The 27,928-nt window shown below is 32.2% G+C and overlaps 2 protein-coding genes across 4 annotated transcripts in view; one reads left to right on the top strand and one right to left on the bottom strand.

Moving 5' to 3' along the window:
* Positions 1–27,928, top strand: part of LOC109613174 (uncharacterized) — a 258,271-nt gene that overhangs the window by 81,716 nt on the left and 148,627 nt on the right. The window contains exon 3 of the mRNA XM_059120929.1: positions 27,093–27,124. The gene's annotated coding sequence lies outside the window, so the exon portion shown is untranslated. The remainder of the gene's footprint in view (positions 1–27,092; positions 27,125–27,928) is intronic.
* On the bottom strand, positions 12,427–23,886 carry LOC109612233 (uncharacterized). 3 transcript variants are annotated; one of them, XM_020036103.2, is made up of 3 exons: positions 22,935–23,885; positions 20,494–22,868; positions 12,427–12,984 (listed from the first exon to the last, which is right to left on the bottom strand). In XM_020036103.2, exons 1-3 carry the CDS (start codon positions 23,806–23,808, stop codon positions 12,496–12,498), a joined length of 3,738 nt encoding a protein of 1,245 aa, XP_019891662.1. In that variant the 5' UTR covers positions 23,809–23,885; the 3' UTR covers positions 12,427–12,495. The 3 variants fall into 3 exon arrangements, with proteins under 3 accessions (XP_019891662.1, XP_019891661.1, XP_019891663.1); XM_020036102.2 differs by having other exon boundaries at positions 20,494–23,885; XM_020036104.2 differs by having other exon boundaries at positions 12,849–12,987; positions 20,494–23,886.

The raw sequence follows: 27,928 nt of genomic DNA, 5'->3' as shown, positions 1-27,928 counted from the left end.
TTTAGAAAATCCACGAATATCGTCCTTATAGTCCTTTAAAAATCCACAATTTTATATCTTCAAACAAGTCACGAATATCGTCCCTCGTAGAATCCTAGGATACCATCCCTAAAGTCCTTCAGAAAATCGACGATTATCGTCTTTACTGTCCTTTAGAAAATCCAGGAATATCGTCCTTATAGTCCTTGAAAAAGTATGTTTAAAAAATCCACGAATTTCATCCTTATAGTCTTATAAAAATCCTAAATGTTCGCCCTTAAAAAATATCTTTAAAAAATCCACGAATATCGTCCTTATAGTCCTATAAAAATCCACGAATTTCGTCCTTGAAAAAATATCTTTGAAAAATCAATCAAAATCAACAGATATATCGTCCCTAAAAGAATCCAAGATATATAGTCCTAGAAAATATATATTCGAAAAAATGTAGCTCATTTAGTTCTTCTACCATAGGGTCATGAAAATATGACCTTTTAGTGGACCTGCCATTTCCTCTCCCCCCAAATAAAATACACTGCTTACCTGCTCAACATTTTGTTTATGTACTCCATACCCATTTTTATGTTATTTTTATGAACTTCAGACAACAGAATTCAATTGAGTGCGATGTTGTTGTGGGTGGTGGTGGTGTAGTTCTGTTTTATTACATCTGGCAGCTGGTATTGCGTACGCAAACAATTTAAATTAGCCACACACACAGCAATGACGTTACTTAAATTCTCATTCACTTGTCGGTGTGTGAGTGCGTGTTTGCGTGTGGTAGCAATTCACATGAAAACACCATAATGTCGGTAGGTCGGGTCCGTCTGTCGGTCCATACCAAGGATTTCAATACAATCACACGAAATCTTTTGTTACCATAAGTTTGTGTTTTTTTGTTCTGGCGTGGCATTATTTCGTTATTGTGAGAATACAATATCTGTGGTTTGTGTCGGAATTTAATTTACCGCTCGTTTTCCATTTTATATTGAAACTCAAAAGCATATCCTCCTTCCCCACCCCAGTCGTTGCATATGCAGGCAGCATTTTATTGCATACAGCTTCATTCGATGAGGAGGTGTGTTCGCAAAGAACTCATATTGAGCGAAAAACGAAATGTAAAAAAGGTAGCAGAGAGTTCATTTTAAATCGTTAGTTTTTATGTGGCCAAAAGCATTTAATTTCGAATGGAGCTTTTTGGTAGTTTTTTGAATTAATGATGCAGTTGGTAGGTTGGCAATATGGCTGCAAGTAATTGAAATGTGAAGTTTTATTTTTAGAAAAAATACGTTGTAGAGATATTCTGGAGGTGGGAAGTTCTAAGATGTGTAAATTTTTTTATGTCGCAATAGAAACCAAATTAAAAGAAGTGTCGGTTTTTCTAACTCTAAAATTTGTGACAGATTCGTCTATTTCAGTGTAAGATTGATGGGATCCAATGATTTCATTTAAAAATTTTCCTCTGGAGACGACAGTCTAAATAATAGTTAATAATTGTCGAAATAATAGTGCTGCAGAAAACCAGGTGAAGCTATGAAAGCACCTATTAAGTATTTAACCAATGATGCAAGCTCGATAGACCCTAAAAATATTAAAACCAAAATAGTGGAAGGATTCTACTTTAACATAAAGAGCTTTAATATAATGCTGAAAGATCTGACGAAGTACGTCAAGATTTTTTTTACGTCGAGTTAAATTCTGTGGGTCCATATGGAACGCTTAACAAAATCACAATCTAGTCATATTTGAAAATAAGTTGTGCAGGTCGTTTGTATGAATACTCTGCGTATAAGTGATATTAAAAATAATAAATCACTCATACCTTTTGGAATTGGTGTCCTGAACTAAATTTTCACAATTATAATTTGAAATGCTTCAAAGAACACCTGAAATTCAATATGTTCATGTTGAATTCTATTCGGTTTTGTGACGATGTAAAATATTATATCCTACAACACTATGTGTTGGAGGTATTATAAGTCTGATTGGGCCAAAAATTATGTTACACATCGAAATAATGGTCCAAGACATAGGAAACTATATATGGATCTCTCTATCTCGCATAGTTGAGTCGATCTAGATCATCCATGTTAAATTGTAATAACGCTACAGGTTACAATTATGGCCCGATCCTCACGAGATTTCGCATGGAGGCGGGATTACGTTCAGAATAAAGCTTATTGTTTTTGGAGATGATCGCAAAATATTTAGGGGTTGAATGGAACAAAAAGAGAAAAAAAAATTGTTTTTGCACTTGCTCTGAAAAAAATTTTGCATGCTGTTAGAGTTTAGGCCTGGGCTACTAATTTGGATGGTCATCGAAAAATATTTAGAGGGCGAAAGAGACCAAAGCTTTTATCTAAGCAAATACGAAAATTCCCGATAAACCACGAATACAGGGTTGCCCATATTCGACGGACCCATCTGGCAACGCCATAACTTTTGACAGAGATGTCACATCGCTTAATGACATACCGCGTTTGAAGCGTCAATCCAAGCAGATTTTTACCATGAACCAATACACGCCACGCGAGCGCTCTGAAATAGTTGAAATTTACAAGAAGTCAATTGTGAAAACTCAACGTGCTTTTAAAACATTAAAAAATGTGAGAAGTGCGCCTTCTAAGAACACCATTAAGCGTTTATACGAAAAATTTTCGGCTGGTAAGGCTCTTTCTAATCCGAAGAGGCCAAGTAAAAGTCGACCAAGGCGATCGGCCGAGAATATCGCTGCCGTACGAGCCAGTGTTGAGAGGTCCCCAAGAACATCCCAAAAACGCCGTTCTCAGCAGTTGGGCATGGCTCGGTCCACTTTACAACGGATTATTCGCATTGATTTGCATTTGTTCCCGTACAAAATTCAATTGATGCAAAGAATGTTGCCTGCGGACAAGCCTCGTCGATTGGAATGGGCCCAAAGGGCCCAAAGGTCCGTCGAATATGGGTAACCCTGTATTTTTAATTCCAGGGAAATCACATAAACACGAAAAGGTCACTTTTAACATTGATGATGATATCCAAGAATCGAATATTTAGCAAAATATATACAATCTATATATATACAAGGTAAGATAAAAAAACTGCAACAAAGTCAAAAGCCATAATTTAATTTTTTTTTTTAATGTTATTGAGTGAAGGCAAAAAATGTCGGAAATAGCATCAAATTTTAGAATAAGTTTTGATTTGTTCGAATTGGTCACCTTTGGCCCGAATTATAACCTTCAAACGGCCAATGAAACCGTCATATACTGCCCGAATATTGCTATGCGGTATTTTGGCCCATTCCCGGCGAAGCGCTTGCTTGAGGTGATATTTGCCATTCTTCCTTTCCAAAATACTCCAGACACAATAGTCCAACGGATTGGTATCCGGAGATTTTTGTGGCCATTGTGCACTGGAAATGAAGCGAGGAACCTCATTTCATAACCATTCTTGGGTGGCGCGTGCTGAGAGTGATGGTGCTGAGTCCTGTTGGAATGTTCAAGGTCTGCTGCCAAAATGTTTGCGTGCCCAAGGCTTTAAAAAAGAATATTTTCGCGATAATATTCGGCATTTATTCTGATGGCACGGTCAGAGCGACCATCGGTTGTTATGGCGGCCCACACCATTACATTATGGCCGGCGCTTAGGTTCTGGTGACCAACCGAAGGTGTACATTTTCAGCTGATCTCTTTGGTAAGTAAACGCGATCATTTTGTTTGTTTACAAACAGCTGGACAACGAATGTTTCCTTATCAAAGCGGAGAAACCCAAATTCAGGAGTTCACCAAGCGAAGCAAATCTTTAGCTCTTTTGAGTCTATTCTCTTTCTGTTGCGGTGTAAGTTCTTGCACTTTTTGGAACTTCAATGGCTCTACCCTGAGCTCATTTTTCAATATTTGTTGAATATAATACTGCGATGTGTTCAGCTCACGAGCCATTTTTCGGCCACTGCGATGCGGGTTTGGATGAAGTCCCTTCTTTACTATTCGAATCATTTCTGCTGATGTTGCTGTTTTCTTCCGTCCACTTCCTTGACGTCGGGCTACGCAACTAGTATCTCGGTAACGGTAACGAGCGATGGTACGAGACACAAAAGATTTATTCACATTTAAATTCTGGAGTTCTCTAACGATAGCCACTTGTGGTTTTCCAGCCAAATAAAAATAAATCACACTATCACGCTTGAATTCCATCACGAATAACTTTTTTTCTGGAAAATTCTCACCAAAATGTTGTTGTACGCTTGTAAACAATATAATGAGCTGCCACTGGAATAATTTTAACAGCTGTCGGACGATTGGCTTACAAATGACATCTGTCTGAAGCAGTTTTTTTATATCACCCTGTATTTAGCTTATATGTGAAAATGGAGAATATAAGTCCACTCATTCTTGTACCTTTCCTCCAATAGTTAACATGTTGCATGATAGTAACTCCCTTATGTTTCAAATATGTTTGTATTTGCAAGAGTGAATTTTAATATATCGGTAGATTCGTTTTGGTACCGTCCCCAAAAAATTCACAAATTCCGAAAAAAAACATCGGTTACGTATCTGACAAAAAGCGGACCCATTACCTCATATTGTCCAAATTTGATGAGAGTTAGGTCTTGAGCTAACATGAAAAATACAGACCTACGGCTCCTCGCATTTTCCCCTAAAGTATCGAATAACAAGTTTCGTAAAATATGAAATCATTACCGAATGTTCTTCGAATTTCACATATCCTCGTTCTGATGCAAAGTGGTTTTTATTCAGTTTTTAAAATGCGAAATTTGTCTCCAGTTCTCTTCAAACTTCGCCCATTACAATACGGGTTCAAACATAAGATCTAGTAAAAATATGGGGTATGTAGGTCTAATCTTTATAGCATGTTCTCCAAAGGGGTATTCATATATAAATGCCCATATATTAAGGATGTATATCTGTCGAAGCATCGAATGAAACTTTTTAGCTTTTTTTCTAACAAGTTTTGAGGTTTGGAAAAATACTGACGCAAAAATACTGACGCAAAAATGTGTAACTCGCTATATTTTCGAACTGATTGACAGTTAATGGTAACGGTGTGAATCTCTTGCTTGTTTTGACCCGGAATTTTGCGTTACATTTAAGGATTTAAAGATCATCACCAATATCCTTCAAATTGCCATTGGTCGCCCTAGGCGTTTGCTTGTGAAACCCCACTCATGACATTGTCTTGCAACCTAAAACAAATACACAGTACTTCAAATATCTATAAAATTCGCCCATGTGTAACCATGGCTGGGTCACACTCGCCCACCACTTGAAACCTACTCGAGACAACAACAACAACAACAGAAAAACTATGTTTTGTTTGCCCTTAGCTAGAAAACAGTAATAAATTCTTTCGAATAAATACTTTGTGTCTTTCACTTCGTTAAACGATATCCTTCCATGGACCACTTGAATCCACTCTTGGTGGCTGGTGGTAGTCATTGTTCGCCGTTTGTTACCTTCACAAGTTTCGATTATTGAAACTGTTATTTGCTTTTGTTGTCGTTGTTGGTTTTGGTGTTGGCGTTTTTGTCGCTGACGATGGCTATGCGTCCTTGCGTTTGCAAATTGAGTTTCAGTTAGCACGTGTATGGAGAGCACGACTAGTCATCCAGTCAACTACCAAGTCAGGCAAGCAGTCAGCCAGCCAGGCAGTTAGTTTGGTCCGTCCTGCAAGTGTTTAATAGAAAACGGCACGTTGTGCTGTCGCCTAAGTGCTGCTTCGGTAATAATCATCCATGGAAATGTTTCATCTTAAAATGCTTTTAAAGTTTTGCCATTAAATGTTCTGCAAGGTGCTAAGAACTTGTTAAGCACTTTTATTGCGCTAAACAATACAAAGACGTCATAAGACGTCAAGTACCTAACAATGCAACAGCATGGCTAACTACATGGCTTTGGCTCTGGCTGTGGATGGGTTTAGGGGGCAGACTAAAATGGTTTCTCGCCTTTTCGTTTTTTAAGAAAATTGAAACATTTAAAGTAATATTGAATGAGTGTTGAAAGGTTTTTAAGTAATGTTGTAATGACACTTACGATTTAATTGCTTTGGTTTTGAGGTGGGGAATATTCAATAGAATGCTTAAACAAACATGTGGGTAAAAATCTGTCGGTTTGTCGACAGATAAATACCGCTAGCCAATGGTAATTAAAATAAAAAAGTACTAGGCCGTATAGTCCGTAAAACTAGTTTTTGTTAAAAATCCATATTAATTCGGTTAAAAACGTATTTAAATAGTAACTTGTGGCAAGAAGTTCTTACAATTTTCTTAAAAAAATCAACGATTGCATGAAGTTCCTTAATCAATTTGAATTTATAATTTTTGGTTAAGAAAGTTTTCAGACTCACTTTTTCAGTTAGCCCTTTAAAAATCAAGGATTACTTATCTTGAAGTCCTTATAAATTTCGGGATTTTTTTGTATGTCAGACCTTAGAATAATAATTTATAAATTTCTACAGGCAGGTATTCCTCCAAACCAAGCTTTTCATTCAAAATGTGTTAAAACAATTTTTTAATTAATTTGTTTTCTCAATATTTCTTACAGAGTCCACGGTTTTAGTCTAGAGTTTCTTCAACAATTTGTCTTTACAAAACCACGTCTTTTAGTCAAGAGGGCCTTGAACAAGTAGACGTTTTGGCAATGCTTTTTAAAAAAAAACATTGAGTTTATTTATTTATTTATTTTATTTATTCAAACTCATTTGTGTAATACAGGGCCTCTAAGACCATAAAATCATATTACATAGCTAGCAAAACCTGAGTATTTAATACTTATAATTAAATACAAAAAAAAAATTAAAACTATAAAATAATTTCTCTTCATTGGCTCCCCAGCCATAATAATATAATAAGACAAGAAAAATATAGCGTCCAAGCAAACAATAACTCAAATAATTGTAATACAATGCAATCAATATGAAGATCATTTCACCAAAAGTCAGAAAATCAGAAGCATGGCTATTTAGAAAAGAAAACTACAGCTCAAAAGAAGCAAAATGAATAAAAAGTTTCTTCCTAAAAACATTATTAGAGTGGGAAAATAACCTCAGTTCATAGGGTAATAGATTCCAATTCCGTGCAATTCTAACTAAGAACGATCTCGCACAAACATCTCTATAAATCCTTGGTATAACTATTTGAGGATTTCTTGTTGAATGAGAAAACACAAAAAGACTGTATAGAGATGTTGGTGTGCGACATTTGATAATATTATAAAAGGCAACAAGAATCCTATAAGACACAAAATCAGTAAAAGAACACCCCAGAAAAAGTTTAACATATCTAGATATATGGTTCCTTCGGGGAACGTTGTAAACAAAACGCACAACTGAATTTAAAATTCTCTGTAAACGTATAAAACTGATCCCGATACAACCCGAGATTACTTCCAAACCATATAGAATGTTAGACATCAGCACAGCATGAGCTAAATATTTTCTAATACGAAGAGGCATATATAATTTGGCGGAATAGATCTTTCTCAACAAAAAGCAAACTCTCCCAGATAAAGCATCAATATGTTGTCTAAAAGAAAGCTCATTATCCACTATAACACCTAAAATTTTGTGGTGAGTAACAAATTCAATATTATTGTAATTTAAATGGACATTTATATCGGAAGCCATATTATTCCCCCTACCAAACATCAAAGCCTTAGTTTTTGACGGATTAATTGTAAGATAATTCGCCGATGCCCAATTAGAGAATTGCTGCAGACATTCATTTACATTGCTTTCGAACAAAGATAAGTTATCACTATCTCCAGTTAAAATGAAGAAAATGTCATCAGCAAACTGCAACGTTTCACAAGATTTGAACTGCATGGTATCACGCAAGTCATTAACATAAAGAAGGAATAATAGTGGCCCCAGTATAGAACCTTGCGGTACACCACTATTTAAACTCACTGGGTCAGATTGGTTACCATTGATAGCAACAAACTGTGATCTATCTCTGATAAATGAATAAATCAGTTTACAGGCAGTTCCAGAAAAATTAAAATTATCTCTTAATTTAGTGATTAAATGAGCAAAGTTAATGGAATTGAACGCTTTTGACAGATCAAGAGATAAAAGGACACTTAATTTTCGATCATTAATATTATGGCGGATGAAATCAGTGGCTTTTAAAAGTAAGTGTGTGGTGTTGTGCCTTTGCCGGAATGCAAACTGTGTGTCAGATATCATATTTGAAGTGTATTCCAAAATTTGATTCTTTAAGATCACTTCCATAATTTTTGAAATTGCTGGTAGGATTGATATTGGACGTAGGTCATCTGGACTATATACGTTTTTAGCTTTTGGTATAGGAACTACTCGGGCATTTTTCCAAGCTAATGGGTAAGAGGAACAAGTCAAGATGAAATTGACCAAATCCAAAATATAGTCACATATGTAAGGAATGACAAGTTTTATAAAGCGGATTGGTATTCCATCAATACCAACCGCATTCGACTTAATTTTATTAACCGCCTCAAAAATCTCAACCACAGAAACACATCTAAAGGAAAACGAAGTAGTGTCATTAAATTGAGTTATATCAAAATTATCATCCGACGTAGAATTGGCCTGTGCGAAAAAAGTATTTATATCATTGACATCAATATCAAATTCTGCGCTATCATGTTGCACACATCCCGAATTCCTGAGCACTTTCCAAATTTCAGACGAAGTCATATTACCAAAAAGCTTAGAAAAATATCTCCTTTTATTCCTACGAATAACTGTCCTTGCTTTGTTACGATACCTACAATACTTTACCCAATTTTCCTGAGACTTATTTCTCTGGAAAGCAGTATATGCTAGATCCCTTACAGATCTTGCAAAAGTTACGTCCCTTGCCATAAACCAACGATCTGGAGAAAACTGTACCTTCTTTCTAACAATTGGTACACAAGAAAAAAGATCAGCAAGCAAACCACCTAAATAAGAACATTTTTCATTTGCATCGATTGAATTAGACATTGCATTATTATCAAAGGACTCAAGAAAGCTAAATAACCTAATCCAATTAATATTGTTATAATCACGAAACTCTATAAAATCGGGCAGATAATGGACATCGAAATCTATAGATGCAAAAATAAGAGCATGGTCAGACACAGACGGACATTGAACCTGATCAAAATATCTCACACATGAACTATCACTCGTAAGCATATAATCAATAAGTGAGGTTGATCTTCTACCTAAGTTAAAATGTGTGGGCATGGAATTATGTACGATAGATATATTATACTGGGCACAGATAGAACGAAAAGCATTGGCTCTGGATGTGTCAAAGAGATTGATGTTAAAATCCCCTAAAATGAAAACTTTGGAGTATTTAGAAAATAGGTCTCTATGGTGGCATTCAAATTCAACTAAATTTCCATTGGGCAAATAGACAACACCAAACAATATTTGAATATTGTTAAAATGCACTACGACAAATAACGACTCACATCCTAACTCTGAAACTTTCAACACAACTTTATAAGAAATTCCGCTACGTATAAATATCCCTACACCCCCACCTCTGCCAGGACGATGTCGGTCATTCCGACAGAACTTATATCCAGGCAAGGAAACAGCTTTACTACATATTTCAGCCGACAGCCATGTTTCTGAGACTGCAAAAATATGAAATATGCCATCTCTTAAGATTTGCCTCAACTCTTCAATCTTTGACAAAGGTTTAAGACTTCGGCAGTTTAGATGAGCTAACTTGAAACTGCGGTCAAATGGGCAAAGTACATCCTTTATGTATGAGTTATTATTCACGACTGGACCTAGATTATCACGTAAGGGCATAATAAATCAAAAAACAGTTTGTGGGGGGGAACCAAGAATCGAAATAAAAAACTAATACTATACAATATAAATACATTTAAAACGAATTCAAACTTAACATACTTTTCTTTCCACACTTTTCTTTTAAGAGGTGCTTGAACAAATTTTCTTACAAAATCCAGGACTTTTCGACAAGAGTTCCTTGAAAGTTTTTCTTTAAAAAATCCACTCTTTTCATTTAGGAGGTTTAAGAGCAACAATTTTATTAAAAATCCACCCTTTTCTGTCAAGGTGTCCTTGAACAGTTACTTGACAATTTTTTCTTAAAAAATACAAGCTTTTTATTTTAGAGGTAATTGAAATCATTTCTTACAAAATTCAGGTTTTTCTAACTGGAGAAAAAAAATATTAAATATCCACTCTTTTTAGTCAGGATGTCCTTAATTTTTTTTTGTTTACAAATCAAAGTTTTTCATTTCAGAATTCCTTGAAAATTTTCCACAATTTTCTTTTAAGAGGTTCTTGGAAAAAATTGTTGTAACACCTAGAAACAAACATTTTAGACCTCACACAGTATATATATTCTTGATCTTGATCATCATAAAGTTCTATGCCGATTTAGCGATGTCCGTCCGTCATCCCGTCTATCCGTATGTAGAAATCACTCTAGTTTCCGAACGAAATAAAGAAGTTTAATAAAATTTTACTCAAATGTGTATTATGTCTGCAGGACTTTTGGTATTGAAAATGGGTCATGTAGGTCCACGTTTTGGTATAGCCCCCACATAATGGTACCTCCCTATTTTCGGTATTTTGGTGATTTAAGCCCCATTATTTACCGGAAATGTTTCGAATTTCGTATTTGAAGTTCGCAATGGATATTACAGCCTACGACAGAAAAATGTCTGTGCATGTCCACGTCTTCGTATAGCCCCCATATAACAGTTACTCCCGATATTCAGTACTTTTATGATTTTAGCGACATTATTCACCGGAATTGTTCCATATTTGGTATTTGAAGTTCGTAATGGATACTACAACCTATGAGAGAAAAATGTCTGTGCAGGTCCACGTTTTGGTATAGCTCCCAACGTTCTTCCCTAAATTCGGTATTATGATGATTTTAGCTACATTATTCACCGATTTTTTTTTAAGTTTCGCATTTGTAATAAATTATGAAAAAAGTTGCCTATGCAGGTCCACGTCGTCGTATAGACCTTAATATAACGGTTAAATTCGGTATTTTTAAGATTTTAACAGAATTTTTTTCGGATTTTTTTTGAAAATCGCCGAATTCGTTCCAAATGTTGGAGGTAATTCAAAGTTCGTCCCGGTCGAATTTACAGCTTTTTTACTTGTTATTTTAAAGATTCTTGAAAAATATTCACGTTTTTCATTTAAGAAGTCCTTAAATTTTTTTAAATAATCCACGTTTTTCGTTTGAAGACCCTTGAAAAAGAAGAACTTAACAATTTTCTTAAAAACCCATGGATTTCATTCACAATACACAGATTTTCCATTAAAGAGGACCTTTCAACCCTTGCTTGTAATTTAAAAGGTCCTTGAACAATACTTAAAATATCTTATCGTTCCATTCAAAAGGTTCTTGAACAATTTTTCTAAAAAAACTCATCTTTTACTTATGGGATATTGAATAATTTTTTTTAAATATCATTTAAAGGTCCTATGAAAATGAACCTGAACCAATTTTCTTAAAAATCTACGCATTTTAGTAAAGTGGTCCTAAAAATCTTCACCTGTCTTTATTTTCAAAAATGTTCTTAAAAATCCACTTTTTATTAAAAAGGTCTTATTAATATTTTTAAATAATCCACGTTTTTCATTGTAAAGGTCCGTAAATTTTTTGAAATAATTCATGTTTTTATTTTAAGGATCCTTGAAAAAAATAGGTCCTTACACAATTTCCCTTAAAAATCCATCATTCAAAATACACACAATCCACGTTTTTCATTTAAGATATCCTTTGGAAAAAAATCGTAAAAAAACAACGCTTTTCATTTAAGAAGTCCCTGAACAAATTTTCCTACAAATTCCCACCTTTTAGACAAATGATCCTCGAAATCTTGACTGTCTTATTTCAATAATTTTTAATATATCAACGTTTTTCAGTCAGTATATCCTTTAACAAGTTTTTGTTAAACACATGTTTAGTCCCTACAAAATGCCTGATTCTTTTTGAACAAATTTCTTAAGAAATTCACGTTATTTTCGCCAAGAGTTCATTGAAACTTCACCCTTTTAAGTCAGAATGTCCTTGAACAGTTACTAGACAATTTTTTCTTGAAAAATCTACGCTTTTTATTTTAGAGGTCTTTGAAAACATTTATTAAAAATTCACTATTTTCTATCAAGAGGTCTTAAAAATATTTCCCTTAAAAAGCCTACTACATTAATTTACGAGGTTTTTGAAAAAATAGAACTCCACTCTTTTTAGTCAGGATGTCCTTAAACATTTTTTTGTTACATAATTACTCATTTTCAGTCAAATGGCCCTTCAACATATTTCTGAAGAACAACACAATTCAGTTCAGAGGTTCTTGCTCAATTTTTCTTACTTGGCCCACACTTTTCACTCACTAGGTTATTAAATATTTTTTTAGAAAGTTTTTTTTTTTCTTTCCGCGCTTACATTTGTTAGAATATAAAGATCTATACAAGTTTACTAAAAAATTTTAAATTATTTTATTTACAATAAAAGTTTATGTAAACATTGTAAAATGTTAATTTTTAAAGTCTGAACAATTTAATTTTGGACGATTGCAAAGCAAGTGTTAGCGGAATTTCTTGATTGGCTTGTGTTTGGATTTGACGGCGGCGTTCGTTCATTATTTTTCTTTGTTGTCGCTGGATATTAAAAAGAGAATACCTTTTAATACCTAAAGTTGGATACTTGAAATATCTGGGATAATTTGTGGCATTTTCTACTTCGGCATTTGAGGAGCCCACTCGTAGCATTATTTTATTGTTTTTAGGAGTCATTCGATTTCCATCATTTTCTCCCAAGAATGCTTCTCGGTCACAGCCCGATTTGAAACGTGACCGTCTTTGAAATGTTGTTGAACGTCTCTCCAATTCATCTGATAGATCTTCATCGAGATCAATGAAAAACGAATCTGATGAGGTTGATACTAAATTAGTGGCATTAGGTTCAGTTGAGGCAATCCGTACGCTGCGATTGCGAACTTCCGTTAATGGCATTTGTTTAGGATTATCCACCTACTGGAAGAAAATTAAAAATAATGGAAAAAGAAATGGTAAGAGTCTAAGGGAAATTTAAATCAAATTTAATGGTCGGCTCCAAAAATTCAATGAGGAAGTAGAATATATCGTGTTACAGGCAAAGGTGTCCAAGGAAGGCATATTCTGCATCAAATACAAAATGCAAAAAATACTTTAATTAATCGATGTAATATTTTCATTCAAATAATAGTCATAACGTCAATATCGCCGGATTAGTATAAATATGATCCCAACTTTGAATTTGTAATCATACGATCACTCTATGACTTATATATATTTGTCATCCGTTTCATGGAGGGTATATTAAGTTTGTCACTTCGCTTATAACAACTCGATATGAGCATTTCAGAGCCCAAAAACTATTAGAACCGTCAGTTATGCAAATATTAGGATTTGCAAAGTTGTAGCAAAAACCGATTATACTTTTTCTTTCAATGCAGTAAAATATTTTCTTTGAAAATTTCGATTTTTTGTGTGGCGTAGACCGATATTGCCCATTTCCGAATACGATCTAAGTTTGACAATAATATTGCGATATATTAAATTTGGACAAAATCGGATACTCCCTTCAAGAGTTATCATGCGCACCAGTCAGAAAGACGGACGGACGGACAAGGCTGGATCGACTCCAAATGTCCTGTAACGGATTTGGTCCAAAACTGTTTTTTCGGATTATACTTTCTCTTTCTGTGCAGTAAAATATTTTCTTTGAAAATTCAAAACAAAAAAAAAATATTTAAAAATCCACGTTTATAGCTTTTATAGTCCTTGAAAAAATATCTTTAAAAATCCACGTTTATAGCTTTTATAGTCCTTGAAAAAATATCTTTAAAAATCCACGTTTATAGCTTTTATAGTCCTTGAAAAAATATCTTTAAAAATCCACGTTTATAGCTTTTATAGTCCTTGAAAAAATATCTTTAAAATCCACGTTTATAGCTTTGATAGTCCTTGAAAAAATATCTTTAAAAATCCACGTTTATAGCTTTGATAGTCCTTGAAAAAATATCTTTAAAAATCCACGTTTATAGCTTTGATAGTCCTTGAAAAAATATCTTTAAAAATCCACGTTTATAGCTTTGATAGTCCTTGAAAAATATCTTTAAAAATCCACGTTTATAGCTTTGATAGTCCTTGAAAAAATATCTTTAAAAATCCACGTTTATAGCTTTGATAGTCCTTGAAAAAATATCTTTAAAAAATCCACGTTTATAGCTTTGATAGTCCTTGAAAAAATATCTTTAAAAATCCACGTTTATAGCTTTGATAGTCCTTGAAAAAATATCTTTAAAAAATCCACGTTTATAGCTTTGATAGTCCTTGAAAAAATATCTTTAAAAAATCCACGTTTATAGCTTTGATAGTCCTTGAAAAAATATCTTTAAAAAATCCACGTTTATAGCTTTGATAGTCCTTGAAAAAATATCTTTAAAAAATCCACGTTTATAGCTTTGATAGTCCTTGAAAAAATATCTTTAAAAAATCCACGTTTATAGCATTGATAGTCCTTGAAAAAATATCTTTAAAAAATCCACGTTTATAGCTTTGATAGTCCTTGAAAAAATATCTTTAAAAAATCCACGTTTATAGCTTTGATAGTCCTTGAAAAAATAACTTTAAAAAATCCACGTTTATAGCTTTGATAGTCCTTGAAAAAATATCTTTAAAAAATCCACGTTTATAGCTTTGATAGTCCTTGAAAAAATATCTTTAAAAAATCCACGTTTATAGCTTTGATAGTCCTTGAAAAAATATCTTTAAAAAATCCACGTTTATAGCATTGATAGTCCTTGAAAAAATATCTTTAAAAAATCCACGTTTATAGCTTTGATAGTCCTTGAAAAAATATCTTTAAAAAATCCACGTTTATAGCTTTGATAGTCCTTGAAAAAATAACTTTAAAAAATCCACGTTTATAGCTTTGATAGTCCTTGAAAAAATAACTTTAAAAAATCCACGTTTATAGCTTTGATAGTCCTTGAAAAAATATCTTTAAAAAATCTACGTTTATAGCTTTGATAGTCCTTGAAAAAATATCTTTAAAAAATCCACGTTTATAGCTTTGGTAGTCCTTGAAAAAATATCTTTAAAAAATCCACGTTTATAGCTTTGGTAGTCCTTGAAAAAATATCTTTAAAAAATCCACGTTTATAGCTTTGGTAGTCCTTGAAAAAATAACTTTAAAAAATCCACGTTTATAGCTTTGATAGTCCTTGAAAAAATATCTTTAAAAAATCCACGTTTATAGCTTTGATAGTCCTTGAAAAAATATCTTTAAAAAATCCACGTTTATAGCTTTGATAGTCCTTGAAAAAATAACTTTAAAAAATCCACGTTTATAGCTTTGATAGTCCTTGAAAAAATAACTTTAAAAAATCCACGTTTATAGCTTTGATAGTCCTTGAAAAAATAACTTTAAAAAAATCCACGTTTATAGCTTTGATAGTCCTTGAAAAAATATCTTTAAAAAATCCACGTTTATAGCTTTGATAGTCCTTGAAAAAATATCTTTAAAAAATCCACGTTTATAGCTTTGATAGTCCTTGAAAAAATATCTTTAAAAAATCCACGTTTATAGCTTTAATAGTCCTTGAAAAAATATCTTTAAAAAATCCACGTTTATAGCTTTGATAGTCCTTGAAAAAATATCTTTAAAAAATCCACGTTTATAGCTTTGATAGTCCTTGAAAAAATATCTTTAAAAAATCCACGTTTATAGCATTGATAGTCCTTGAAAAAATATCTTTAAAAAATCCACGTTTATAGCTTTGATAGTCCTTGAAAAATATCTTTAAAAAATCCACGTTTATAGCTTTGATAGTCCTTGAAAAAATAACTTTAAAAAATCCACGTTTATAGCTTTGATAGTCCTTGAAAAAATAACTTTAAAAAATCCACGTTTATAGCTTTGATAGTCCTTGAAAAAATATCTTTAAAAAATCTACGTTTATAGCTTTGATAGTCCTTGAAAAAATATCTTTAAAAAATCCACGTTTATAGCTTTGGTAGTCCTTGAAAAAATAACTTTAAAAAATCCACGTTTATAGCTTTGATAGTCCTTGAAAAAATATCTTTAAAAAATCCACGTTTATAGCTTTGATAGTCCTTGAAAAAATATCTTTAAAAAATCCACGTTTATAGCTTTGGTAGTCCTTGAAAAAATAACTTTAAAAAATCCACGTTTATAGCTTTGATAGTCCTTGAAAAAATAACTTTAAAAAATCCACGTTTATAGCTTTGATAGTCCTTGAAAAAATATCTTTAAAAAATCCACGTTTATAGCTTTGATAGTCCTTGAAAAAATATCTTTAAAAAATCTACGTTTATAGCTTTGCTAGTCCTTGAAAAAATATCTTTAAAAAATCCACGTTTATAGCTTTGCTAGTCCTTGAAAAAATATCTTTAAAAAATCCACGTTTATAGCTTTGATAGTCCTTGAAAAAATATCTTTAAAAAATCCACGTTTATAGCTTTGGTAGTCCTTGAAAAAATATCTTTAAAAAATCCACGTTTATAGCTTTGATAGTCCTTGAAAAAAATATTTAAAAAATCGACGTTTATAGCTTTGATAGTCCTTGAAAAAATATCTTTAAAAAATCCACGTTTATAGCTTTGATAGTCCTTGAAAAAATATCTTTAAAAAATCCACGTTTATAGCTTTGATAGTCCTTGAAAAAATATCTTTAAAAAATCCACGTTTATAGCTTTGATAGTCCTAGAAAAAATATCTTTAAAAAATCCACGTTTATAGCTTTGATAGTCCTTGAAAAAATATCTTTAAAAAATCCACGTTTATAGCTTTGATAGTCCTTGAAAAAAAATATTTAAAAAATCCACGTTTATAGCTTTGATAGTCCTTGAAAAAATATCTTTAAAAAATCCACGTTTATAGCTTTGATAGTCCTTGAAAAAATATCTTTAAAAAATCCACGTTTATAGCTTTGATAGTCCTTGAAAAAATATCTTTAAAAAATCCACGTTTATAGCTTTGATAGTCCTTGAAAAAATATCTTTAAAAAATCCACGTTTATAGCTTTGATAGTCCTTGAAAAAATATCTTTAAAAAATCCACGTTTATAGCTTTGATAGTCCTTGAAAAAATATCTTTAAATAATCCACGTTTATAGCTTTGATAGTCCTTGAAAAATATCTTTAAAAAATCCACGTTTATAGCTTTGATAGTCCTTGAAAAAATATCTTAAAAAAATCCACGTTTATAGCTTTGATAGTCCTTGAAAAAATATCTTTAAAAAATCCACGTTTATAGCTTTGATAGTCCTTGAAAAAATATCTTTAAATAATCCACGTTTATAGCTTTGATAGTCCTTGAAAAAATATCTTTAAAAAATCCACGTTTATAGTCCTTGAAAAAATATCTTTAAAAAATCCACGTTTATAGCTTTGATAGTCCTTGAAAAAATATCTTTAAAAAATCCACGTTTATAGCTTTGATAGTCCTTGAAAAATATCTTTAAAAAATCCACGTTTATAGCTTTGATAGTCCTTGAAAAAATATCTTTAAAAAATCCACGTTTATAGCTTTGATAGTCCTTGAAAAAATATCTTTAAAAAATCCACGTTTATAGCATTGATAGTCCTTGAAAAAATATCTTTAAAAAATCCACGTTTATAGCTTTGATAGTCCTTGAAAAATATCTTTAAAAAATCCACGTTTATAGCTTTGATAGTCCTTGAAAAAATAACTTTAAAAAATCCACGTTTATAGCTTTGATAGTCCTTGAAAAAATAACTTTAAAAAATCCACGTTTATAGCTTTGATAGTCCTTGAAAAAATATCTTTAAAAAATCTACGTTTATAGCTTTGATAGTCCTTGAAAAAATATCTTTAAAAAATCCACGTTTATAGCTTTGGTAGTCCTTGAAAAAATAACTTTAAAAAATCCACGTTTATAGCTTTGATAGTCCTTGAAAAAATATCTTTAAAAAATCCACGTTTATAGCTTTGATAGTCCTTGAAAAAATATCTTTAAAAAATCCACGTTTATAGCTTTGGTAGTCCTTGAAAAAATAACTTTAAAAAATCCACGTTTATAGCTTTGATAGTCCTTGAAAAAATAACTTTAAAAAATCCACGTTTATAGCTTTGATAGTCCTTGAAAAAATATCTTTAAAAAATCCACGTTTATAGCTTTGATAGTCCTTGAAAAAATATCTTTAAAAAATCTACGTTTATAGCTTTGCTAGTCCTTGAAAAAATATCTTTAAAAAATCCACGTTTATAGCTTTGATAGTCCTTGAAAAAATATCTTTAAAAAATCCACGTTTATAGCTTTGGTAGTCCTTGAAAAAATATCTTTAAAAAATCCACGTTTATAGCTTTGATAGTCCTTGAAAAAAATATTTAAAAAATCGACGTTTATAGCTTTGATAGTCCTTGAAAAAATATCTTTAAAAAATCCACGTTTATAGCTTTGATAGTCCTTGAAAAAATATCTTTAAAAAATCCACGTTTATAGCTTTGATAGTCCTTGAAAAAATATCTTTAAAAAATCCACGTTTATAGCTTTGATAGTCCTAGAAAAAATATCTTTAAAAAATCCACGTTTATAGCTTTGATAGTCCTTGAAAAAATATCTTTAAAAAATCCACGTTTATAGCTTTGATAGTCCTTGAAAAAAAATATTTAAAAAATCCACGTTTATAGCTTTGATAGTCCTTGAAAAAATATCTTTAAAAAATCCACGTTTATAGCTTTGATAGTCCTTGAAAAAATATCTTTAAAAAATTCACGTTTATAGCTTTGATAGTCCTTGAAAAAATATCTTTAAAAAATCCACGTTTATAGCTTTGATAGTCCTTGAAAAAATATCTTTAAAAAATCCACGTTTATAGCTTTGATAGTCCTTGAAAAAATATCTTTAAATAATCCACGTTTATAGCTTTGATAGTCCTTGAAAAAATATCTTTAAAAAATCCACGTTTATAGCTTTGATAGTCCTTGAAAAAATATCTTAAAAAAATCCACGTTTATAGCTTTGATAGTCCTTGAAAAAATATCTTTAAAAAATCCACGTTTATAGCTTTGATAGTCCTTGAAAAAATATCTTTAAATAATCCACGTTTATAGCTTTGATAGTCCTTGAAAAAATATCTTTAAAAAATCCACGTTTATAGCTTTGATAGTCCTTGAAAAAATAACTTTAAAAAATCCACGTTTATAGCTTTGATAGTCCTTGAAAAAATATCTTTAAAAAATCCACGTTTATAGCTTTGATAGTCCTTGAAAAAATATCTTTAAAAAATCCACGTTTATAGCTTTGATAGTCCTTGAAAAAATATCTTTAAAAAATCCACGTTTATAGCTTTGATAGTCCTTGAAAAAATATCTTTAAAAAATCCACGTTTATAGCTTTGATAGTCCTTGAAAAAATATCTTTAAAAAATCCACGTTTATAGCTTTGATAGTCCTTGAAAAAATATCTTTAAAAAATCCACGTTTATAGCTTTGATAGTCCTTGAAAAAATATCTTTAAAAAATCCACGTTTATAGCTTTGATAGTCCTAGAAAAAATATCTTTAAAAAATCCACGTTTATAGCTTTGATAGTCCTTGAAAAAATATCTTTAAAAATCCACGTTTATAGCTTTGATAGTCCTTGAAAAAATATCTTTAAAAATCCACGTTTATAGCTTTGATAGTCCTTGAAAAAATATCTTTAAAAAATCCACGTTTATAGCTTTGATAGTCCTTGAAAAAATATCTTTAAAAATCCACGTTTATAGCTTTGATAGTCCTTAAAAAAATAACTTTAAAAAATCCACGTTTATAGCTTTGATAGTCCTTGAAAAATATCTTTAAAAAATCCACGTTTATAGCTTTGATAGTCCTTGAAAAAATATTTTTAAAAAATCCACGTTTATAGCTTTGATAGTCCTAGAAAAAATATCTTTAAAAAATCCACGTTTATAGCTTTGATAGTCCTTGAAAAAATATCTTTAAAAAATCCACGTTTATAGCTTTGATAGTCCTTGAAAAAATAACTTTAAAAAATCCACGTTTATAGCTTTGATAGTCCTTGAAAAATATCTTTAAAAAATCCACGTTTATAGCTTTGATAGTCCTTGAAAAAATATCTTTAAAAAATCCACGTTTATAGCTTTGATAGTCCTTGAAAAAATATCTTTAAAAATCCACGTATATAGCCTTGATAGTCCTTGAAAAAAATATTTAAAAATCCACGTATATAGCCTTGATAGTCCTTGAAAAAAATATTTAAAAATCCACGAATAGCCTGAAAAATGTTATTTAAAAATCCACGTGTACAAGGGAAAATGAGAAAATATTGGTTTGTTATTACGGTGCCGTGCATCAATGGACACTGATGCTAAAGGAGCGCTTATGAGTCGGTATAAGTGTTCCTATTATCTGGCTATGATATGGGATGGTGTAGCGTATCATATGGTCGACCAGCCCGACTATAGGTTATGTTTCTTCTTAAATTACAATACCCCTCACGAATCATACCTCATTAGATTTCGGTATTTGTTCATTTTCATCATTCTTTTGGAGTTTCTGTATTTTTCTTTTCGGTTTCTTTGGAGTAGGTGGTCCTTGCTTTTTTTGCTCATTGATCTGAATTTCTTCATCACTTGATAACTCCCGTTTACTTTCAGATATTGTCTTGGGTCTTGCGGGTGGTATGAGGGCAACATAGGGCTGCGATAAAGCACAGGATGTTGATGGAAACTCCTCTAGGGGATTTTTCATGCATTGAATTTGTAGGAGATATTTTATATCTTCCAAAACGCTATTGCGCATGTTCACATCTAACGAAGATGGAATCTTGGGAATATCGAAATCACTTTTTGATTCCAAAATGAGTTGTATATTTTGAAGAATTTGCTGGGTATCTTTTGGGGTTGCATTTATTCGCCCATGTCTTGGTTGAAGAATTTGTTGTAAGTGGATGAGCACCCGATCTCTTTCGTTTTTCGAGAAGTGTTTGGAAGGTTTTTTGTTGTATTTGGGATTGAGAATGAGGCCGATGTCCTGGAGTTTGATAAACTTACATGGTTCTCGATTGTGGCACTTATGAGAACCACTGGGAGAGGGAGAATATTTCCCCAGGACATTTCCGTAATTTGTTTCATTTGAAATTGGACCATCTTTTTGGGGATTAAAGAGAGCAAACAAATCTCTTAGTATCTCGTTTTTGTCTTGGGCTTGATATTTGCTGGTTGTGGGCGCAATAAGTTCTGTTAAATTTTCTTGGATTTCCCTGCGAATTCCATTGCGACGAAAGTGGGCCTCTGCCTGGGCTGACAGCACATCAGTTTGTACTTCTTCCGATACTTTTGTGCTGCTGGAAAATTCCAGTTTTGATTTGGTCTCCAAGGAAAAATTGGATGATTTAGGGATATGCATTTCCTTGTGGTATTCTGAAGTTAAGGGTTCAGTTTTGATATTACGAAAATCGAGGCTATTATCGAGGCGAATTTTTGAGTCCGACATGCTTTCGGCCTTGAGTGCTGGTTCGGATTTTAGTTCAATGTTGTCTGAGAAACCCGCCGTTGTAGGAGTTGTTAAGTTGTCATTTTCAGTTTTAAATGTTTGTTCTCTTTTGAGAGGACTACTGGTTTTAGGGCCTTGGGATCTTGAAAGTCCAGTAGGGGGCACAGAAGGTTTTGTGGATATTGTAGAGGTTCCATTGGAAGGTTTGGGGCTAATGGATTTTTGAGAGTCCATTGATGTTATTATTTCCTTGTTTTGTGTTACCGACTCCAATGAATCTTCAGGTAGAACTTTTTGAGGTATTGAAAATTTGACTTTTTCCGGTTTTTGTTCTTCCAAAAGCTGTGAAGGGACTGGTGTTACTTCACCAAAACTTTTGGACAATGAGGGTCCTGAGTACTCAATTTTTGTGGGAATCTTCAGTAATGGTTCATCTAAGTTCCCATCATCCCAAGGAGTAGATTTGGGTTCTGTAGCAGCGCTTTGGATATTTTCAAAAATATCCTTTGAAATTGGTTGGATTTTTTGGAAACTTTCCTCTTTTATTGGAACTTTGGTTTTGGATCCTAAATTTCCCAAAGCTTCTATATTCACCCTCGTCTCCTCACGTTCTGCAAAGGATGGTGTTGTTGTTATGTCATTGGCCAAACATTCATTGATATCATTAGAAACCATAGTTTTAAGGACTTGCCTGGGTATGCATTTATCCTGGTCTAGACGACTCTTGACAATATTGAATATTTCCACCAGGGATTCACAGGGCCTCTGAGGAGGCAAATTCTTCATGTCCTCTACACTTGAACTGGAACAGGAATAGAAGACCTCACTTGAAAAACTAAAATTGCCAGCTTGAGTTTGTTGTTCCAAATGTGCGGAATATTGGCCACTTGTTGTTTTGTTGCCATTTACGGTTTGTGTCTGAGATGAGGTAATTTGAGCCACGTGCATAAATTGCTTATTTTGTTTTGTTTGTGTTGTTGGTTTTCTATTATCCATTTCGGCATGAGCTTCCATGGCCAGATGGGTGTGTACGAATTGAGTCTCGTTATTTCGATGTTGTATTTGAAGATTTATGGGTAGAATAAAGGATATGGGTTGCATTTTTATGGATTTCGGAGATTTCCTATGAGACTTTGATTTGTGACGATGATGAGTGGAATGATCCTGGGGAGAGATGGGCACACATGAACAGTTGAGGATATTTTTTAAATCCTTTGGATCCGTTACATTATTACCAGCAAATGGTGACTGAATATTGCTATTATCCTTAGAGGAGTTTGGACTTGCAATAGGGGGGTAGTCTGATAATTTTGTGCAGTTACACATTAGCAGACTTTGATCCTTACTTGACTTAGGATCCTCAAAGCATTTAGCATGGTTACTAAGTCCTGTAGTTGAAAGCACATTATCTGATGTCACTCGACCTTCAACTCCACCCTCGAATTTTTGCTTACCAAATACATTTTCCCGATAGTTTTCCTTTACATCGATCTCAAGGGAAGTCTCCTTGGAATCCTGATTTTCAACTTTTATTTTGGATGCTTCTTCTGCATACTTCCTCGCAAGAGTACACTTGTCAGGAACACCTAGACCTACATCGTTATGATTGCCGCACGGATTTGAACAATCCTCTGGCGAACAATTCATATTAGTTTCAGCACTTCCCAAATTCCAATATCTGTCATAGGAAGGACTTTGTATCATTTCGGGCTGGCCTTCGGATTTAATTTCCACGCCATTTTGGCTCATTACGGCACTGGATACCTTCAAAGGCATCATAAATGAATTTTGAGTTGTCGGATTTTCATTTTTAACTTCGTAATTCTTTTGTAATTTTTCCGTTCTTCCATTTACATCCTTGGCACACTTCTTACATTTCACAGCAATTTTTCTTTCCGCCTTCTTTGCCTTGTGATGTGCTTTTTTAAAACATTTATACAATACATGGGAAGTCTGAGCCATTTCCCTCAACATAACTTTAAATTCATGAGGATTACGGATATTATTGATCACATCCAAAATTGAACTGTGGCCGGCTGGCTTTATATTGCCATTAGAATCTCCTTCGGAGCCGGCCGAACAGTCATAGAATATATCCTCATTATCATGACTATTTCCTTTTATTTTTCCATTTTGGGGCACAAAAATCGGTTCAACATAGAGTTGAGGCAATGGATTCTCCGTAGCCATTTTTAGCAGAGGACAATCAAAGACACTGTGGTCCAATGGCGAAATCTTTCGTTTATATTTATTTTTGGAACAGCCACAGGGATTGTTATTACATTTGATGCAAATTTCTCCATTTGTTTCGGCGGTTTTTTCACTCATTGTTAAAATTTTTTACACAAAAATAATTTTTTACTCAAAATTTCGAAAATATGTAAAACAGATCAAAATAATTGAAAATTTTCTTTTTTGAATGACATATTCAAAAAAAAAAAAAAAAAAAAATGCTAAGAAAAATTGGAAGCAATTTATAAATTACACTGTGAAAAAAGTTATGACAGATATAAATATTAAAAATGCTGACCCTGGTGGGAGGTACCAGAAGCAGCAGATCTTGTGTTAGTAGAAATAATGGGATTTGTGTAATTTGAGGAGAGCTGGATGCTTATTTCGCTTTTTTGAGCGTTTTGTTTTTCAAAATCTTGAACCCCTTTGTGGGGGAAGTACGTAAGAGTTTTATGCATTTTCAAAATGTTGACCCTTTGTGGGGTGGTACCAGAAGGAGTGGACCGATATATCCCATCTTCATAGCAGATCTTGTGTTAGTAGAAATAATGGAATGGGAGTGAAATTGGAAGAGAACCGGTTGTTTTTGTAGGATTTTATGCTCGTTTTGGTTATTCAAAATTTGGACCCTTTGTGGGGCGGTACCAGAAGGAATGGTCCGATCTCTACTATATTTAATACATATGTAGTGTTGATAGTAATATTAAGATGTGCCAAGTCTGAATGAAATCAGATATTAATTTGGCGTTTTATGAGCTTCATGGATATTCAAAATTTGGGGGAGGTACTTGACGGAGTGGACCAATATTGTCCATTTTCGCACCTGTTCTAGAACTGATGCAAATATTAGGACTTGCAAATTTGGAGTAAGATCGGATTATACTTTTCTTTCTGTGCTGTAAAATATTTTCTTTAAAAATTTCGACTTTGTGTGGGGAAGGTACCAGAAAGAATGGACCGAAGTTGCCCATCTCCGAACTCGATCTTAGTTTGGCAATAATATTACGGTGTACCAGGTTTGCACCAAATCGGATACTCCCTCCAGCCAGACAGACAGACAGAAGGACGGACGGACATCACTGGGTTGACAAAGAGACCTAGGGCCTAAAACCGTTATTTCCATGAGGCACGTTTTGGCTGAATCAAACGATATATACCCTCTCATATGGTTGAGGGTAGAAAAAATTCACGTTTATAAATATGCTTTAATTTTTTTTAAATCCACGTTCATAAATAGTCATTGAAAAATATTTTTTTTTAAAAATCTTCGTTTATAAACAGTCGTTAAAGAGTATCATAAAAACCCGGTTTATAGCATTGACAGTCCTTGAGAAAATATTAAAAAAAAATCCACGTTCATAGCCTTGAGAAAGTATTAAGAAATTCCCGTTTATAGCCTTGAGAAAATATTTAAAATAAATCCACGTTTACAGCCTTGAGAGTTCTTGAGAAAATATTAAAAAAAACATTTATAGCCTTGATAGTCCTTGCGAAAATATTAAAAAAAAAAAAACACTTATAGCCTTGATAGTCTTTGATTTTTTTTTAAAAATTCGCGTTTATTGTCTTGATAGTCCTTGAGAAAATATTAAAAAAAATCCATGTTTATTGCCTTGATAGTCCTTGAGAAAATATTAAATAAATTCACGTTTATTGCCTTGATAGTCCTTGAGAAAATATTAAAAAAATTTACTTTAATAGCCTAGATAATCCATAAAATTTGTTTTTAAAAATCCACGTTTAGCCTTGATAATCCCTAAAAAATTTTATTTAAAAACCACGTTTAGCCTTGATAGTCCCTAAAAAATTTTATTTAAAAACCACGTTTAGCCTTGATAGTCCCTAAAAAATTTTATTTAAAAAACCACGTTTATCGTTGATAGTCCCTGAAAAATGTTATTTAAAAATCCACGTTTAGCGTTGATAGTCCCTGAAAAATTTTATTTAAAAATCCACGTTTAGCCACGTTTAGCATTGATAGTTCCTGTTAAATTTTATTTAAAAATCCACGTTTAGCATTGATAGTTCCTGTCAAATTTTTTTGCCACGTTTAGCATTGATAGTCCCTGAAAAATTTTATTTAAAAAAATCACGTTTATCGTTGATAGTCCCTGAAAAATTTATTTTAAAATCCACGTTTAGCGTTGATCGTCCCTGAAAAATTTTATTTAAAAATCCACGTTTGGTATTGATAGTCCCTTAAAAATTTTTATTTAAAAATTCACGTTTATAGCCTTGATAGTCCCTGAAAAATCTTATATAAAAATCCAGGTTTATAGCCTTGATAGTCCTTGAAAAATTTTATTTAAAAATCCACCTTTTTAGCCTTGATAGTCCACGTTTATAGTCCTGATAATCTTTAAAAAAATAATTTTAAAAATTCCATGTTTGACAAAAGACAAAATATATTTATAAAATCTACGTTTATAGCCTTGAGAGTCTTGGAAAAATATTTGTGAAAGATCCACATTCTTTATCCTGATAGTCCTTGGAAAAATATGTTTAAATTGATTAAATTATTACATTTAAAAAATTTAAAAAATCCATCTTTATAGCCCTGATGGTCCTTGCAAAAATACGTGTAATATTCCACGATTATTGCCTTGATAGTCTTTTAAAAAATATATTCAAAAAATCTAGGTTTATAGTCCTGATAGTACTTGGAAAAATATATTTAAAAAATTCACGTTTATAGTCCTGATAGTCCTTGAAAAAATATATTAAAAAAATCTATTTTTAGAGGTCTGATAGTCCCTTGAAAAATATATTTAAAAAGTCCTTAAAAAATATATTAAAACAGTCCTTGAAAAAATATATTACAAAAAATCTAGGTAAATATTCCTTATGGTCCTTGAAAAAATATGTTTAAAAGTCCAAAAAAAAAAAGAAAATCTAGGTTTGTAGTCCTGGTAGTTCTTGTTATAATATATTTAAAAAATCCTCATTTATAGTTCTGATAGTCCTTGTAGGAATATATTTTAAAAATCCACGACTATAGTTCTGATAGTTCTTGAGAATATACTTTTAAGAAATTCACATTTGAAGCCTTAATAATCCTTGAGAAAAAAATCAACATTTATTGCCTTGATATTCTTTGGATACATATCAGAAAAAATTCACATTTGTAGCCTGTTAGAAAAAATATCCTTAAAAATTTAAAAAAATAACCTTAAGAGATATCTTTAAAAAGTCCACTTTTACAAATCAAATATCCTTTGAAAAAAAATTTAAAATATCCACGTTTTTTCCTAGTTAATAAATATTTGATTTATATATTTCTTAAAAAATCCAGAAACCTGATCTATTCTAGCATCTTTCAAAATTAACAAAACTTCTTTTGGAAAAATTTATCTAGAACTCTGCATTTTCTTCTTTTTCAGATCTAGTTACAATATATTGTGGTTTTGAAAAGGTAAGTTTGACTAATTTCTAACATTGTATAAATTTAATATTACAAATTGGCATACATATTTACTTTGATGCGATCTCATTGAAATGTAATACAATTTTTTTTTGTTTTTTTATTAATTTTTTATTTTTTGTTACTTACGTATTTTTCAAGTCTGTACAAATCATCACCTTTGCCTTAAATAGCAGTGTTGTTGTCAGAACTCAATTTGTGGAAGTTATTGATTTTGTAATATATGACATGGTGTATCCCATCGAAATACTCTGTTGTCAATACTTACTTATATAAAACCAATATTCCGTAAATTCACATTTATACATAATAACCAATCCTGACTTTCAAAAATTTGTTATGACATCTACACGAAATAACAAGAAAACAAAAAGTATGAAAAGATCACCCGAACTTTAGTTTCGGATAACAGGACCCTGCGGAGAAAGTTCTTGCTCATGTGTATGATAATTTTGTTGTTATATTTTCCAAATAGATTCGTATTTATTCAACATTGTATGCAAATATGGGTGAGATATGTTGGGCTAATGTTGTGGCATCTGCAGTCGCCCATACCCATGCTCTCAACATCATATTAACATATCCTTTTCACACACACATTCACCCACTCTCCCACACCCCCTTGGAAATTATGTAAATCAAGTGTTCTACTTATTTTGTTGTAACTTGAAAAGGGCACTGCTACAGTATTTGTTGTTGTTCTGTATTGTGTTGAACAAGCCACAAGTAGAAGCGGAAAAACAAAATATTAACATGTTTTTGAACAAAAATTTACATCATCGTAAAAAGTTTTTC

Source organism: Musca domestica, unplaced genomic scaffold, assembly GCF_030504385.1.
Source record: "Musca domestica strain aabys unplaced genomic scaffold, Musca_domestica.polishedcontigs.V.1.1 18, whole genome shotgun sequence".
Lineage (NCBI taxonomy): Eukaryota > Metazoa > Arthropoda > Insecta > Diptera > Muscidae > Musca > Musca domestica.
The sequence above is the reverse complement of the archived record's forward strand: the minus strand, read 5'-3'. Positions and strand labels throughout refer to the sequence as shown.